A 17,248-nucleotide genomic window follows, 5' to 3' on the forward strand; every position below is an offset into this window, starting at 1 on the left:
CAAAAAGAATGCTTTTACCCGTAAAGGAAATTCGACAGTAGTTGCCGCATTCGCCGGGTCGGAGTATTCAAAATAAGACAAGATAAGATTTATTCGTGAATATATATGTCATAGTAATCACAAAATATCACAGGTTGTTATCACAAAGGTCACATATAGTTAATATGATTGATACAAATATTATTACATTATAGGATGTTAGAGACCCAGATAGCAGACATGCGTTGGCCCAACGTTGGGCTAACGGCAGACTCTTCGTTGGCCCAACGAAGATTTCCAATGTTGGCCCAACGCCAGTTTGCTAATTGGCGCAACGTTGGCCCAACGGTTGGTACATCGTTGGCCCAACGACTGGTATCCTACACTTATTGTTGGCCCTCCATTGGGCCAACAGCTGGTATTGTACACTTATCGTTGGCCCTCCATTGGGCCAACAGCATTTTTTCGTCTATCATGGTTGGCCCATCGTTGGGCCAACTCATTCTTTTATTGGCCAAAAATGGATGCCAACGCTATCCCAACAATTACGAAATTGAGAAGACTAAAACTAACAGTTTAGTACATATTTTATTTTCAAATAGTTGTGATTTGTTAACATTTAACAAAAAGAAATCTAACATCCATTTAAAGTTTGTTTGCAATTTTCCTGAAGAAAAATAACTGAATTGTTCATCACTTCAACATGTCAAATATTGATTCCAGCCTTTTATAAATTTATCTACCTATATATTTTTTTCAATCACTGATTAAATCCTATTAAAGTAAATTACTGTTTGTATTTTAACTCACATATCATTGTTTCATTGTTTTCTTTTCTCGCTGAAGTTGCAGCTTTCTACTTTTTTTCCCTATGCATCACAGTGTTGGGCACTCCATTATTACTCTCTTGGACAGCACCCTGTAAAAAATCATAATGTTGTTTAAACTATCTACGTCAAATTGATAACAATAACTAAAGAAATACGCCTCTGGACATAAACTTGCTAAAATATATGAAAATTATTTTTGTCTGTGTTTAACTGAGAAAAATATTTTAGACTTAACCATAATATGAGTTATTTTATCTACAGAATTTAGCTGTACATAAATATATTTAACATATGTCCAAGTCATGTAGATATTACATGCATACAGGATATATTAAAAAAATTCTCTATAAGATTCCACAACTTTATCAAGAAATATTTAAAAAAAACTTCTACTTACAGTATATAGCTAGTAGACCGGGTTTTGGTAAATCTAGATCTATCACATGTATAATAGTTTCCTTTACCTCACATGTCTCTGCAGCTAGAAATCTGGCTTAGAGAGTGAAATTAACCACTTTTTCTGGGATTTCTTACATAATTAGGGTTAACGAGAGTTCATGTTCTGGAATATTCAACAGATTTATTGTAAACATTTTATGATTGTATAGAATTAGATTTTTGCTAAAATACATGCATTTTTTTTCAATATATTTTTACAAATTTGATTTTCAAGGTAATAGATTCGATATAGCTCAAAATATCATTACGGCTACAGATAAGTTTTAAATTTAATTAGCCCAAATTTAACTTATTACGAATTGGTGCTGAAAAGTATTTAATTATTAATTAAATACTGCATGTTACACCTGCACAACGTGTATACCTGTAGGGGCTTGTGATAAAACAGTGACCTGTAAAAATACAATTATTATGTTATTACTTCTAATGGGCCAACGTTGGGCCAACGATGTTTTCTCTGTACAAGTCTTTCCCTGAAAATATATGTTGGGCCAATGCAGAGATATCTGTGACTGAAATTTAAAGTTGGTTCAACGTTGGTCCAGCAGCTGTATTTACAATACTTATTTATCATTGTTGGGCCAACAGTGGCCCAACAACGATTATCCTTTGACGGTTTTCCGTTGTTGGCACAATGACTTCATGTTTACAGGGGACATGTATATTATTAGAGACATGTATATAGCACAGGATAACTCATTAATGTTTTGTAACTTGTTTCAAATGGGGTCCTTTGATGACAAATGCCAAAGGTTAAATTTTTTGGCTAAATACTAAGATAAAGTTTGTATCTTAATATTAATTTACTATCACAGATTTGACCTACCACAGTAAAAAATGGATAATTAATGATTATTGACATACATGTATATCACAGAATAGATCTATAATACTGTACACACTCCTTAAAAATCACCACACTAAAACAGAATAAAATCTGCATTCTCAACATATTTTATATCTTCAAAGAGATGCTGTTTCACCTCTTTCTTAAAAGTATACTAATAATTAATTGACTATTCCAGTCAAGTATAGCTTAAAAAAAATTGATGTAAAACCGTCTACCTGAGGTACATAAAACTGTCTACTCTGTTTCTGCTGTTATATGAGTGGGTCTTGGAGACAAATGCAAACTTTTCATGTAGATATATAATTGACATTTATCATAAAATATTTTATCAACATGGTTAAGCATAAGCCTCATCTGCTTTACTTTGTTATCAACATTTTGCCACCCAAGATTATGAAAATCTGACACCTTCAAAGACGTTTTACAATATTAACCATATATAAATATGACTACATTGTTTTGGGACAACAAATTACATATCAGGGCTGTTCAAGAAGCTAAAGGTATATGGAAAGCTGTTGAAAATGTGGAACCATTATAAAACTTGATTGGTCACCAGGTCATGCCGAAATTGTTGGGAATGAAATTGCAGACCGATTAGCTAAGGAAGCTGCGCTAGAGGCTGAAAAATTTAAAGGGGAGATACAAGATCCCATCACTCAAGGGGATATAAAAAAGGCAGCAAAAGAAACAGTAACAATGTTGTAACAAAGACGATGGGACACTTCAGGAAAGGAAAAGATGTTGTATGAGATGAAGCCAAGAGTAAAACTTAAGCAACTGGATTACAGCACAAGTCCTAACCAAAGAATTCCATTACAATAGCAGAATGGCCATGGCAATTTAGAAGAACACAGATACAAGGTTGGACTGGACAGAAACCACTACCGTGAATGTAGTGACCCAGAATCAGTAGTGCATTACTTGCTGGAACGCCCAATTACCGAAAACCACTGAGAATAATGAGAACAAAATTGAATCTCATAACTGGTTTACGAGACCTTGATCTGAAAAAGTTGCTAACTTCAGGAGAAAATGACCAGTAGTAAGACATAAGACCAATTTTAATAGACGAACTTAGCCAGTATATTGATAGATAAAAAAAGTTGAGTCAGTTCTGGCCGATCACACAACCGGACTCCACATAATTGTTTAGATATAAAAGTTACAAGTTACAAAACAATACCTGAGAGACATTTACTGTACACATGTCAGTCTTTTCCAGGTATCTCTGACTGAAATATATTGTTGGGTCAGCGTTGGCACAACATCTGTATTTGCAATACTTATCAATCATTGTTAGGCAAACACTGGCCCATTTAAGATTGTGCTTTTACGGTTTTCCGTCATTAGCTCAACAACTACATGTTTACAGGCTATATAACAAGGAACAACTACATTTATTGAGATAGCCTTAATGTATTTTTGTGCGTGAAAGATTATTTAAGTGAAAAATAGTCCAACTAGTTTGACGCAATCCTAGGAAATATTGAGTTATTTTTCTTATGGGCAATATCACAGTGGGTATTCGGCTACCTACTCGTGTGAGCGATACCGTCCTCGTGTGATTTATATACATGTAGCTGTACTGGATATTCATACCTAAAACATGTATTTATTCCATATTTTACTGAAGATTTGAAAAATTTTAGTATTGAATGTTTAAGATCATACCTTAACTATATCCATGTCAAATTTCTGTCTCATATGATATGAATAATTATGAAAAAATACTTTTTTTGTCGAAAAAATGAAGATATTTTAAAGCGATGCTATCTAATTTGATAAATAATGGAATTATTTAAATTAAATTAGGAAATTTTTGTTAAGAAAATGAAAAACAGGCATTTTGTGTGTTAGCCATTGCTTTCGTTTCACAAAAACTGGAAGCACAGTAAAATTAGAGCGTTTGTTTGTAAGGCATTGTGTAGAAAAAGGGATACCTCTGACGATGTACCATGGTACCATCTTCGTTGTTTCTGTCAATCGGGCGGATACCGTCCTCGTTATTGAAATGAATATAACATTGACGCAGATCCCTTTTCTAAAATTTAGCGATAATATGCAATGACCAACCAAGATAAAGATAAATTTTGGGTCTTCTATACCCTTCAGCTACTTTAAGCAGCCTATCCGAAGAAAACGTCTTGTCGCATAATTTCTTCAAATTTGCTACCAAGATCCATCCACATAGACCCATTCTTGTGTGTACTTACCAATTTAATTGCGACTTCAGAAGCAGCAAAGTCTGTCAGTACGTGTTGTCTTGTCTTGTTTAAAATATTCACTCATCAAGGAGATATGAATCCGGCTGTTCCATTAATATTTAATTGCAGCGGTGTCTACAGATAGAAGTATTGCCTAAAGACATTGTTACGCCGCTCCCTTACTGGAGATGTAAATTTGCTTTCCTTTTTGTTAATGTCTGCTACTCGAATTTTGGCCAGGATTGTGTGTGTGTGTGGGGGGGGGGGGGGGGGGGGGGGGGGGCACGTGCCCCCTTGCCCATGCCCCCGTTCCTACGCCCCTATCAACCGAAGAGTCCCAGGACCGTAGGCCCTGCAGAGATTGAAATTGAGACTGACAGTAAGAACAGTGTTTCACTGTAACCCCCTCTAGAAGGTTTGCAGGTTTGTCGGATAAATTCAAGCCTCAAGAAATTAGCTAATTCTCAAATGTTGAAAATCTGACCTCAAATGATAGGAAATGAAAAAAGTGAAAAGAACGAACAATTTTGGTGAAACTATATACTTTTTGCAGTTTGGCGGGTCCCATTGATAAAAATCCTGGATCCACACGATGCTTGCTGTAGGTAAATATTTGTATCTCATTTCAAAGATATTACAGCTTGTGTAATACTTAATCTTTATTAAAATATCATCTTACCTGTTTTGGCGTCCGTCGCCATGTTATGAATTCATGTATTGCAAATGGTGATTATGAATCTGAAGCATGGAAGTAAGTTAAAGTATGAACAAACAAATATGTGTATATTATATACAGCGGCAGGGTGCATATAATTGAACTTTTATCAACAAAAATGAACTGCAGGTACAGGATTCATACGTCTTTTAGTTGAGTATGTATAATTATACCAAGGAGAGTGGCAAATTCAGTTATCTGAACTTTAGACAAAGAAACATACATGTACGTCTCAAAACATCAAAATACACGAATTTCGATACATTTCTTCAAATTTTATAGTCATATCAATATAATTGATGACTGATTTCCCCAATACGAATTAATGCATTGCCTCGGACGAATCTGTCTATGAAATATTCAACATCCTTAAATATGTGTCATACGTTGGCATTGTTCTTGTTTACCCTATACAGCCTACATGTATATAAATCACACGAGGACGGTATCGCTCACACGAGTAGGTAGCCGAATACCCAGTGTGAATGACAAACACCCGAAAGACCAAAACAGTGCAGGAAATCTCCGATGAAATAGTCATCGCTGCCGATTTGGGTTTAAATGTTGATTTTGTTACGAATATGAAATAAATTCAAATAAATCTTACATCGGCAACTTGAAAGGTGTATGAAACAGAGAGCAGAAGGATAAAAATTTGTGTCGTGAAAAACTTTCTATCAGATCGTTTGTTTATAATGATAATGGTGTTGTTTTTTTTTTTAAATGTTATTAGTATTTTCTACACGGGGAAGGAATGGATTTATGATTGGAAGTCTGAGAAATCAACAGTTGTCGTTTGAAAATTGGACCCGATTCGAATTGACCGTCGAATTATTTTGACTAGGTGAAAAATAACAAATATTTTGGGTCAATGAACGTTTTGGAGAATAGTTCGAGAGTAACTTCAATTAAAAATAATGGTATGCAATTAAATACAGATAAAACAAAGGTAATTTTCATTGCAACTGCTCAAAGAAAACGTGCTTTACCTGACTGTAAACTTAAGCTTAACTACAAAGATATTTTACTTGGACAAAGTTCAGGCGAAAAACTTCTTGGCATATACTTTGAAGATATTCTTAAGTGGGATACTCATATTAAACGTGTTTGCAAAAAAATAGCATCATATATTTGGCTACTGTATAGAATAAGGGATTTTTTAAAAGTATCATATCAAACTTTGTTTTATAAAGCATATATTCCACGGCACTTGGATTATTGTGCTATTATTTGGGGAAAACGTCTATAATTAACACAAACAAAATTATAAGACTACAAAAACGAACCTGTCGCATCATTTTAGGTAACGAATTTCAAGATTTTGATCAAGCTTTGAAATTACTTAATATTCAAGGATTTGATAAGCGTATTTTTTTCAGAAGGCATGTTTTATATATAAAGTGTCAACTGGCTTACATCCTTCTTATATAAATGAAATGTCTCTGCAAAAGCCACAAACAAATAACACATCCTTAACATTGCGTTCATATACAAACTTAATTTTTATATACCAAATACAAACATGTACCAACTGTGAAATATTTAAAGGTAGTCTTTTATACTCAGGGCCAATTGTATGGAATTGTTTGCCAATAGAAATCAAAACCTCATCTTCATTGTCATGTTTTAAATCTAACTATTAAATGGATCGATGGATGAATGGATTTAATGCTAACTACATTTCATGTATTTTATTTTATGCATATATAATTTCTTCTTTGATTTCTGTTAAATACTTGTTACTATGATCACAATACTGTACAGTCTAGTCGTTCTATCTATCTATCTATCTATCTATCTATCTATGTATACGGCTGGACTCCCCTCACGGGTATAATAGCCGAGTTGCGCGTCACAACCAGGTAAAAGTTTGTTTAAAAGCAGTGAAAGGAAGGCTTCAAAAATGAAAATAGTGAGAAGGAAGATAAAAGTGTGAAAGTATTAGGTAAGACGAAATATATACAAGTTTAAAGGGGTTAAAAACATCCGCTTTGTGAGTTCAGGGGCGGTAAGAGAGGACCGAGAGGTCAAGACATCGTTTGAACCCCTCAAGGTCAGGCTGGAGTACAGACTGAGAAGGCAGGTGGTTCCACAACACAACAGTATAAGGGAAGAAGAAGTAATTTGCTTCAGTATGGACTTGACGGAAGGAGAGTTCGTGCATATGCTGGGACATTCTCACAGGCCTTTCTAAATAAGATGGTACTGGTACCGCAACTAAACCATACATGATCTTGTAAAACATGGTCAGTCAGGCTAGGTCGCATCTGTCCTGTAAAGTCTGCCAACCCAACTCGTTCCACATGCTGGTGACATTGTCATAGGTAGATTAATTATTTTTAACCAATCTAACTGATCTTTTCTGAACTTTTTCTAATTTATCAATGTTTGTATCAGTGTGGGGGCTCCAGACTGTAGAGGCATACTCTTATTGCGGTCTCATAGGCTGTTTCCTTAATATGTTGGTTTGTAGTCCGGATGTTTCTACGTAAAATTCCTAATGTTTTGTTTGCATTGGATGTTATTTGCTTTACATGAAAGGTCTTCAGATATATTGACTCCAAGATGTTTTGCACTGGGTACTGATTCTAATATTTGGCCATGTAAGGTGTAATTGAAATTGATTTTGTATTTGGTAGTTGTAGATATATGAATGACGACACATTTGCTTGGATTGAACTCCATCTCCCAAGCATCCTCCCACAACACAAGTTTATCTAGATCCTGTTGGAGAATGGAACAGTCTTGCTTGTTGTTGATCACAAGGTAAACGGCAGTGTCATCAGCAAACAGATGGACCTGTGAAGAAAGATATTCAGGAAGATCATTTATATAAAGAAGAAAGAGAAGAGGACCAAGTACTGAACCTTGGGGGACCCCTGATGTAACCGGGACTTGATTTGATGATTCTCCACCCAAAACGTCTTGCTGAGTTCTGCCTATGAGAAAAGAATGGATCCAATTGATGGTGGCGGTGTAAACACCATGTTCCTGAAGTTTAAAGAAAAGTTTGAGGTGAGAAACTTTATCGAAAGCTTTACTAAAACAGAGAAAAGTAGAAACTTCGCAGGTCGCCAAACACGACAAAAACGAAAATGTTGCAGACTCGGTTTGATTGAGCCTGTTCATGGACGGTAGTGGAAATGCATGCTACCGTCCACGCCCTCTAGCCCCGTGTTGAGCAGAACTCAACATTCACACATGCTAAAAGTACAAAAAGCAATTTAGAGACATCCGCAGATGTATTCAAACGGCGGTGAACATGTCAAGGAGAATCAAGTCGGTTTGTTGTCCAAAGATGGGTTTTTTGGCTAGTTGGTCCACAAGCTGCAGAAGCTGAGTCTCACAAGAGCGGCGTTCTCGAAAACCGTGCTGCAAGTCGTATAAGATGTTATGTTTATTAAAATAAGAAGAAAGGTTGGATGATACGATGTGCTCTAAAAGTTTACAAGAGATACATGTTAGAGAAATGGGACGATAGTTAGCAGGGTCCTCTTTGTTTCCTTTCTTGAAGAGTGGAACAACGTTGGCTGATGTCCAAATATCTGGGAGTTTACTGGAGTCTAAGGATTTCTGAAATATGAGTTGCAAAATAGGAGAAATGTCATGTTTTAGAGTTTGAGGATGAGAGGCTTGATCGATGTTGTCCGGACCTGCTGCTTTGTCAGGAAAGAGGTTGGAGAGGAGCTTCTGCACCCCGTTGACACTGATAGAAATCTCTGGCATATCTGGAAATTTCCTGAAAAATGGAGAGATAGAAGAAGACATGTTGCGGGCAGCTGAAAGGCAAGGCTGAGAGAGTGTAAAAGAGGACATAGGAGTAAAAACAGATTGGAACTGTTGATTCAAGATGTTTGCCTTGTCTTTGTCATCGGACTTGGTAGAGCCAGTAGATTTGTCGAAAAGAGATGCAATACCAGTAGCGTCTTGTTTGGCATTCTTGATGAGGCTGAAAAGTACTTAGAATTGAAATTTTTAGTATTGATGTTGTCTAAGTCTTCAGGTTCTTCCTTGTTTCCTAAAATATATTCAAGGTGATTGTTATATGAGATCTTGATTTGACATTAATCTCGTGCTTCAAATTGAGGAAGGCTGTTCTGATCTTGCTACTCTTGTCTCTCCTGGATTTAAGATATAGTCGTAAGAGGGCCCCATGGAAGATTAGCTTTGCTAAATGGGTTACCCTCTATAAATAAAGAACTTGCTTGCTTGCTTACTTACTTACTTGCTTGCTTATTTACTAAAAACTCAATAGCAGCGTTTAACCGTAACTATAAAAACATCTTTTTTGTTAATATGTGTTCTTTCCTGTATTAAAAAAAGCGTCTGCATCATTGAGATGTCATGTTGTTTACACGTCGGAAAGCACGAAGAAGATAATTATTTGTCAGTCAGCAAGATCGTACATATAGGTTATAAAATCCATTTCTAGCTACAGTATGATTCGTGTTTATTAAAGGAGTCAGTTATTTTCTCTTTGTCTTTATGAAACGGTGGACACCCGAGATTTTAATTGTTTTCACTTCATTCGTACTCAGATCCTTTCGCCCAGACAAGCAATTGCATATCATTGACATTGTAAAGGTAAAATAACGGTAAAGGTAAATTTTATTTACAGTCCCTTTGTGAAACAACGAACATAAATTCTATGTCACCGCGCCTATACTGCCCTGTGCGTCGGCCTGGCCCAAGGAAATTTTCTTTGATGCATCTTGAGTTTGAAAGTTCTGCCCTTGATCAGGCTGGGCACATCTCCCAATCGGGGTAAATTACCTCGTTCGGGGTAATATACCCCGATCGGGGTACAACTAGAACAATAGAAAAGTACAAAAAATTTAATATTTCTTTTTTCTTTTAAGTGCTAACATAAATATTTTTACTAAAGCTTTATATCATCATTACAAATATGCCTATGTACCATTTTATCAATTTTGCATATGTTAAAAAATGGTGAAAATCTGAAATTTTTACAACAAAAATCTGTTAAAAAATTATCATATTGTCAACTGTTTATATCATACGAAGTTGACCCAAGAATATGAGCATTAGCACTCCCTTAATAAAAAAGTTATCAAACATTTTGTACTTTTCTACTGTTCTTGTTTTATCCCGATCGGGGTATATAATTTACCCCGAACGAGGTAATTTACCCCGATTGGGAGATGTGCCCAGCCTGTTGATAATCAAAATCCTGGTGATTTTCAATATTGCTTGCAGCCACAAATGGAAGTATGGCAGTAGGCAGAGCTTCATATATTAATCAGCTGCTGACAGATGTCAATCTAGTCCAACTAATTTGACGCGATATTAGGAAATATTGAGATAATTTTTTCATATGGGCAATATCCCCACTCGCATCAAACACTCGAAAGACCAAAATGAAGCAATTTCCTGACGCTTTACATGCCATAGGTTTAAATGCTGATTATTTCACAAACTGGCCATAAATTCAAACAAAACTTACATGTATCGAAAGGGAATTCAATGCCTCAATGATTTATGTAAAAATTATCAAATAATATTCAAAATTACGAATTTTCTGGTGATTTAAACCTATGTATATACTGCACTTGATTAAAGTTTACCACGTGTCTACACGCCGATATGCACAAGCGATATTAAAAACCAATAACTTTACATGACTGTGTACTGTGATTTATCCTCCATTGTTTTGGTCCTTCAAAGTTTTGACATTTAGATTTCCTGTCACAAATATAAAACAATCTGAATGCCGTGTGTTGTCAAATGCTATGAAACTGTATGCAATTTGTTGATATGAATAAAACACAGTGAGAGGTGCATGTCCCATAGCTCAAAATTGTAGTTTGGCAAAGTTATGCCCTTTTTTGCACTTGGAAAATGTAGAAATTACTATCTCCAAAACTATTAAATGCAGATACTCTGCTCGGCTGAAACTTCACACAAATGTTGGGTGCAATTGAACAAGATCACAGCATAAAGTCCTATTAATCTTACATGAATTTGGACAATATACCTTTTCTTAGATAGAAAATCCATTTTACTGACAAGCCTTTGAATTGCATTTTATTTTAAAATTTTGACCCTAGCCAATTCACATCTAAGGCTGGAGATTGGCAAGCACTACATTGAATTAGGCATTATAATTTTTCAGTGATGTGTAAAACTGTTTTGTTATAAATAATTTTCCCGCAACACTAAGGAATTCCAAAACTGGTATATCAATGGTAATTTGGGGAGTCTTCGTGGTTGAGTGGTTAAGGTTTCTGACATAGAATCACTTTTCCCTCAGCCCTGTGGGTTCTAAACCTCACTTGGCTGTACAACTCTTTTACGTCAGGAAGCCATCCAGCTGGCTTAATGAAAGTCAGTAGTTCTACCTAGGGACCCGCCAGTTCCTGCAATAATGCTGGTTGGAACACCTAGGGTTTTCATCTATTGTGAATAGATGGAAAGTTGCCACATGACATAAAAATGTGTCAGTGCAATGTTAATCCCTGCAAAAACAGTAGTAATCTGTCATTGTTGGACCTATTTGTTCTAGATTAAGATAAGGCAACAGTTAGAGGTTCAGTAACCTGCACACAAACACTATCATTTTGTGTAATCTGGAGGACTAATTAGACTTGGAATCTAGGTGTCCCTCGCCTCTGTCTTAAGATATAGTTATGGACTAAAATTGCACCATGCACATGTCTATTTAAGCTGCAGTTAGCTTTCCTATTTCATAATACAGATATACCTAAAGTGACATTTGTTGTTGGCCTTTTGTCTGTGTCTGCATAGCAGAAGGTTTTGCATGGAAGCAGATTTCTCTAAAACTACCAGGCCAAATGCTTTCACTCTTCACACATGTAATTTTGCATCATGAGGTGATCTCACTGGGCAAGTTATATGACTCTAGCTTTTATTAGCTCGACTATTCGAAGAATAGTCTAGCTATTCTACTCACCCTGGCGTCGGCGTCACACCTTGGTTAAGTTTTTGCATGCAAGTACATACAGCTATCATTTAAAAGTATATAGCTTTGAAACTTATTTTTTCTTTTTCTAGGTCAATTACCAACCTCACTGGGTCAAGTTCCATAACTCTGACGTATTTTGAGCAAATTATGCCCCCTTTTGGACTTAGAATATTCTGGTTAAGGTTTTACATGCAAGTTACTATCTCCAAAACTAATGCAGATATTGAATTGAAACTTCACATGTGTCTTCGGGGTTATAAAACTAGTTGATAGCAGCAAGTCTCATAACTTTGACCTTCATTTTGGCCAAATTATGCCCCCATTTGGACTTAGAAAATTCTGGTTAAAGTTTTGCGTGCAAGTACATATGTACAGCTATTACTAAAAGGCATATAGATTTGAAACTTATTTTTTCTTTTTCTAGGTCAATTACCAACCTCACTGGGTCAAGTCCCATAACTCTGACACGTATTTTGGGTAAATAATGCCCCCTTTTGGACTTAGAATATTCTGGTTAAGGTTTTACATGCAAGTTACTATAACTATCTCCAAAACTAATGCAGATATTGAATTGAAACTTCACATGTGTCTTCGGGATTATAAAACTACATGATAGCAGCACAGAAGTCCCATAACTCTGATATGCATTTTTGTCAAATTATGTCCCCTTTTGAACTTAAAACTCGTTTGATATTTAACATTTTGGGTAATATTTTCCTGCTTCTGGGACAATATTTCGAATAGTCGAGCTTGGCAGTCTTACGGACAGCTCTTGTTTTGTTAAAATTGTGCCCATTTTAACTTAAACATTTTGGTGAAAGACGTATCTGGGAGTTGCCAATGGACATCTTTTTGCGCATCCACTTTTATGCTAGCCTACAAACACTTGTTAAATTATAAATCCGGATAAAGCAGACACACAGTGAATTGAACACTTTATCAATAACAGATATAGTAAACAATTTGTTTGTAATGAACTAGATATGAGTTGCTTTAGTAATAAGTGATAATGTTATATCAGATGAATGGTGAAACAATTGAAAGCAAAGGACGTTTTCCCTGGCATTTGAAATAATTCATTACTCACAATGGTTTTGATGGTTTAAATAAATTTTTCACTGAAACATTATGAGATGGGAAGATTGAAAGTGTAAATCCCCTCATTAACACCTGATGTGTATTGAAATATTTAAAAGTTCCAAAGTATAAAAGGGAGGTAATTAAATGTTATATATCTTGGAAACAAGCAAGTGCCCTATAGATTTTTTAACATTTTCTAGTGTTATATATGTTGAAGTATATATACAAGAAAAAATGTACATTTATTCGCACTGGGATTATTTTTATTTATAAAAACATTTAAATTTTACCTGGAATAACTGTTACAGTTACTGTAGTGTTCTTAAAATAGTCAAAGTACAGTAGTTAGCATGGCAACTGATACTTATGAAGGTTGTTTTTATTTTATTTTATCTTAGGGAACATACAAGCTAAATTTTAGAAAATTCTCTGTGTTACAACTTACTCCCGGATACGTCTTTAAGTTTTGCATAATATAAGCAGGTTTCTCAAAAAGTACCAGGCTAGTTGCTTTCAAACTCATGTCTTCGGTGTCATGAGATAACCTTGCAGTGCAGGTTACATTAAACTTAACACTAACTGTGTGACTGAAAACATTTCTCTTTAAGTGAAAGTATATGATAAAATGTGTAGATTACCGGTACAATGTTTACATTTGTGACAGGAGTAAAAGCACTGATTTATTTTGGCCAATGCATATGTAAATGTACCTGGATTACAGGACATTGTGATAACATTAACCTTTGTTCAAATCAGACAATAAATTGATTTTTTTTTCAGGAATTCATTTGGAAACAGCAGCACATTGAACCTTTATGAAGTCCTAAATTAGTTGTGAAATCAAGCATGTAGCCTGTGTTTGCGACAAGGTGATTATTGATGTATGAGAGAAAGAAGAAACAACATACGATGTAAAACTACAATTCTGCCCACATACGTATGTTCATATTCCTAACCAGTAAACTGTGATCAGGGGTGAGAAAATAATCTAGGGTCTGCATAAGTGACTGGCGGGAGCCGCACGAAAAAGGAGGCTGCATTTGTTTGTTGACTGAATGTGAGAACAGCAAAATTGGAGCTGGATACAGAAATTGACTTTGGACTAGTCATGTCACAAAACAACTGGCCTTTCGTTATCAATGTAGGGAACAGTATCATTGGAGTTACCATTCTGGCTATGCCATTTTGCTTTCAAGCTGTAAGTACTAAATTTGATAGTAGATAAGTGAGCATTTTTAAGATTATAAAAAGCTTTATCGAGGGCTCAGCGCGAAACTATTGTAACTTACATTCTTGAAATTGTTCAGGAGAAGGAAAAAACTGTTTCTTTTTTTAAAAAATTCATAATATAAGATAAGATTTAAGTATACTGTGTAAAAATGTTATTCATTTAGCTATTGAGAGCTGAAACCATGATAATATTGTTAATTTTTGATAAATTTGGAATAATGTCACTTACAATACTTTCACGCTGAAAATCCAACATGAATGCCTACAAAATTTAGCGTGAAACTATGGTAACTGACTTTTTTTCTAACAAATACAGAATATGATATTGTTATCCATCTCAGTGTCTGAAGTTAAAAACCAGAATGCTTTTAATGAGTAAAAACAAATTTCAAGGCAAGTCACTTGCAATAGTTTTGCGCTGAAAATCCAACAATGAGAACCATAAATCTCAGCGCGAAACTATTGTATCTGAACGTTTTTGTCTGACAATTTCACCCTAGTTTTGAACCTTCAATTACTTTCATACTGTTTTAGTTAAAAAAAAACGTAATGATTTTGAAGGGGTCAAAACCAAGTATCTTTTCTTCAGTTGTATGCTAAATTAAGCTATTTCCATTCTACTATTTTATGTAGAATTTATACGTTTGCTTCACACATTATGAACAGACAATCAAACTAAAAGTAGGTATCTCGCATGTTTGTTGTGATACAACATTTGTATACAAATGGTATTTCAATATTATAATAGAATATATATACACGAAAATAAAAATAAAATATTTTGTTGACCATGATGATAATACACAATCTTATCCAGTATGGTTTTGAATAACACTGTAAAAGCAAGCGCCTCAGTCACAATCAAATGCATACTTTTTAGGTGCTCCATGTTATACACCCAAATTTAAAAGTGCATGTTTATATATTCTGTCTTCAGCACTTCAGGAGTTACATATCACTACCCAGTTGCAGGTAAATCTACTATCAGGTAGCTGATGTACATATAAAACGAACGCCATGCTGTCCAATAACAGAAAAAAGGCCAAAATTCAGCCTTATATTGTTTCACCTTAAAAAATGTGCTTTTTGTCTTTTCATTTTAATTAAAACCTGATCCAGCAAGACCTTTTTGTGCTGTTTGGTTTACAGGAAAGTTCGTCTTCTTTCAGCTGCAATTTATTTCAACTGTCTATGTCACCCACAACAGAAGATATGTACTGAAGACTGACATGACCGTTTTGTTATATTTTTTGCCTTTTTGCTCTTCCTCATATCAGATATGTGATTTCATTATGAAATAATTCTTTTTTTACTGTCTTATTTGTCTCTGTGTGAACTTCAGTCTACCTTCTTCTGAAAATAATAGCATTCTTTCAGGTGGAAGTTTCTTATCTCCTCAAATTTGACTCTGAACAGACAATGATAAATGCGCCAATTTTTTTGTCCTGTCCGTAGACACCTATTTTCTTTGTGAAGGATGCAATATTAGAGTTTGATCACTGTTGGTATGAAAGCTGCTAGGATAGTGTCTAAGTTGATAAACATTAGACAGAATTAAACTGGGTTATATAGATATAAATTGTTGTTGAATTGCAAAATGTCTTGTCCGTAGACACATGTCTTGTCCGTAGACACTAAAGAAACAAAGGTTTTTTCACAAATATCATTTATAAAATCATACTGGAGCTATTTATCAAGTTTCAATGATACACCACACTTAATGTTTATACAAAATATAGAATAAATATATTTCTAATGAAACATACTTCTTCCAAATGCAAAATGTTACCCATTTATTCTTGTGTGTACAATCTGAATCTGAGAAGTACAATGGATATAGAATATGTTTTAATCTTATACATGACTTATATACATGTTAAAAGCTATCAAAAAAGGAATAATACATTTCTTTCGAACCCTCCCTTTGTTATGGCTAAAACAAGGCATGCAATGAGGGTGTCTACGGACAAGACATTATGCAAATACTATTCAATATATTTTCTGTTTTCAATAAAAACCAGCACTGGACCTTAGAAATATATCAAGAGTTCTTTGAAATAAATCAAGAGACTCTGAAATGCAAAAAAACCCCAATCTTTTACAAGTTAGTAGTAAAACAGAAAGAATGAGAAGATAGAAGCAAAATCATTTGACATTTGGTCATATTCTAGTGGAGTATGGATCTATTGTTAGACATGGTGTGGGCTGTCCACTTTCAACTTAAACATTTTATTATAATCCACTCAAGATGGCATATTTCTGTGCTCTTCAGGGCCAAGATGTAATGGTGATTGGTTTTCAAGATTTCATTCTATTCATTTGCCTATCAACTTTTATTCTGTAACTGACTGAAATCACATAAAATTGAAGCAGTTTAAATCATCTTAAAAAAGAAATTACAAGCAATTTACTACGTGATTACCGTAGTCTCCTTGCAGCTTTCTCCCTTTCAAAAATGAGAGCTATTTAGACTTGTTTGTTTTTGGGGGGTTTAATGCCCTTTTTCAACAGAATTTCTGTTATGTAACTTAACAATTGTTAATTGATTCTGTACTGTACAAACATGTTCTCTGCAAGTAACTGCCAACTTCCCCACATGCATCAGAGGCAGAGGTCTAGAATTTTGAAATCATAGTTTGATTTACGATTGGAGTTACTAACATTTGTTCCAGTATTTTTCCAAAAAAATAATAGTAATATAGGTGATAACATGAAAAAAAGAAGTAAATGTGATAAAAAGATAATTAAAAAACTTTGTCTCTGGTCATACTATCTTATATAATGGAAAAAGGTCAATATTAATCAAAAATATTACTGGCTAGAAAAAGAGAATGTATCTTGGGAATTTTAAGAAAAAAAGCATAATATGTAAGTCATTAGCTGACGCAAAACTAAGTGATAAAAACTTATCACAGTGAACATTTAATTCTTCTGTAAACAGGTTAAAATTCACAG

General features: G+C 34.7%; 1 protein-coding gene across 4 annotated transcripts in view; it reads left to right on the forward strand.

Moving 5' to 3' along the window:
- The first annotated feature begins 9,368 nt into the window (after positions 1–9,368).
- LOC123563041 (putative sodium-coupled neutral amino acid transporter 10) overlaps positions 9,369–17,248 on the forward strand; it is a 44,437-nt gene continuing 36,557 nt past the window's right edge. The window contains exons 1-2 of one of the 4 annotated variants that reach the window (XM_053528626.1): positions 9,369–9,452; positions 13,844–14,261. In XM_053528626.1, coding sequence (XP_053384601.1) covers positions 14,172–14,261 — 90 coding nt within the window. In that variant the 5' untranslated portion in view covers positions 9,369–9,452; positions 13,844–14,171. The other 3 variants (XM_053528632.1, XM_053528623.1, XM_045355602.2) reach the window with 3 other exon arrangements.

The sequence above is a fragment of the Mercenaria mercenaria genome, chromosome 2 (genome assembly GCF_021730395.1).
Source record: "Mercenaria mercenaria strain notata chromosome 2, MADL_Memer_1, whole genome shotgun sequence".
NCBI lineage: Eukaryota > Metazoa > Mollusca > Bivalvia > Venerida > Veneridae > Mercenaria > Mercenaria mercenaria.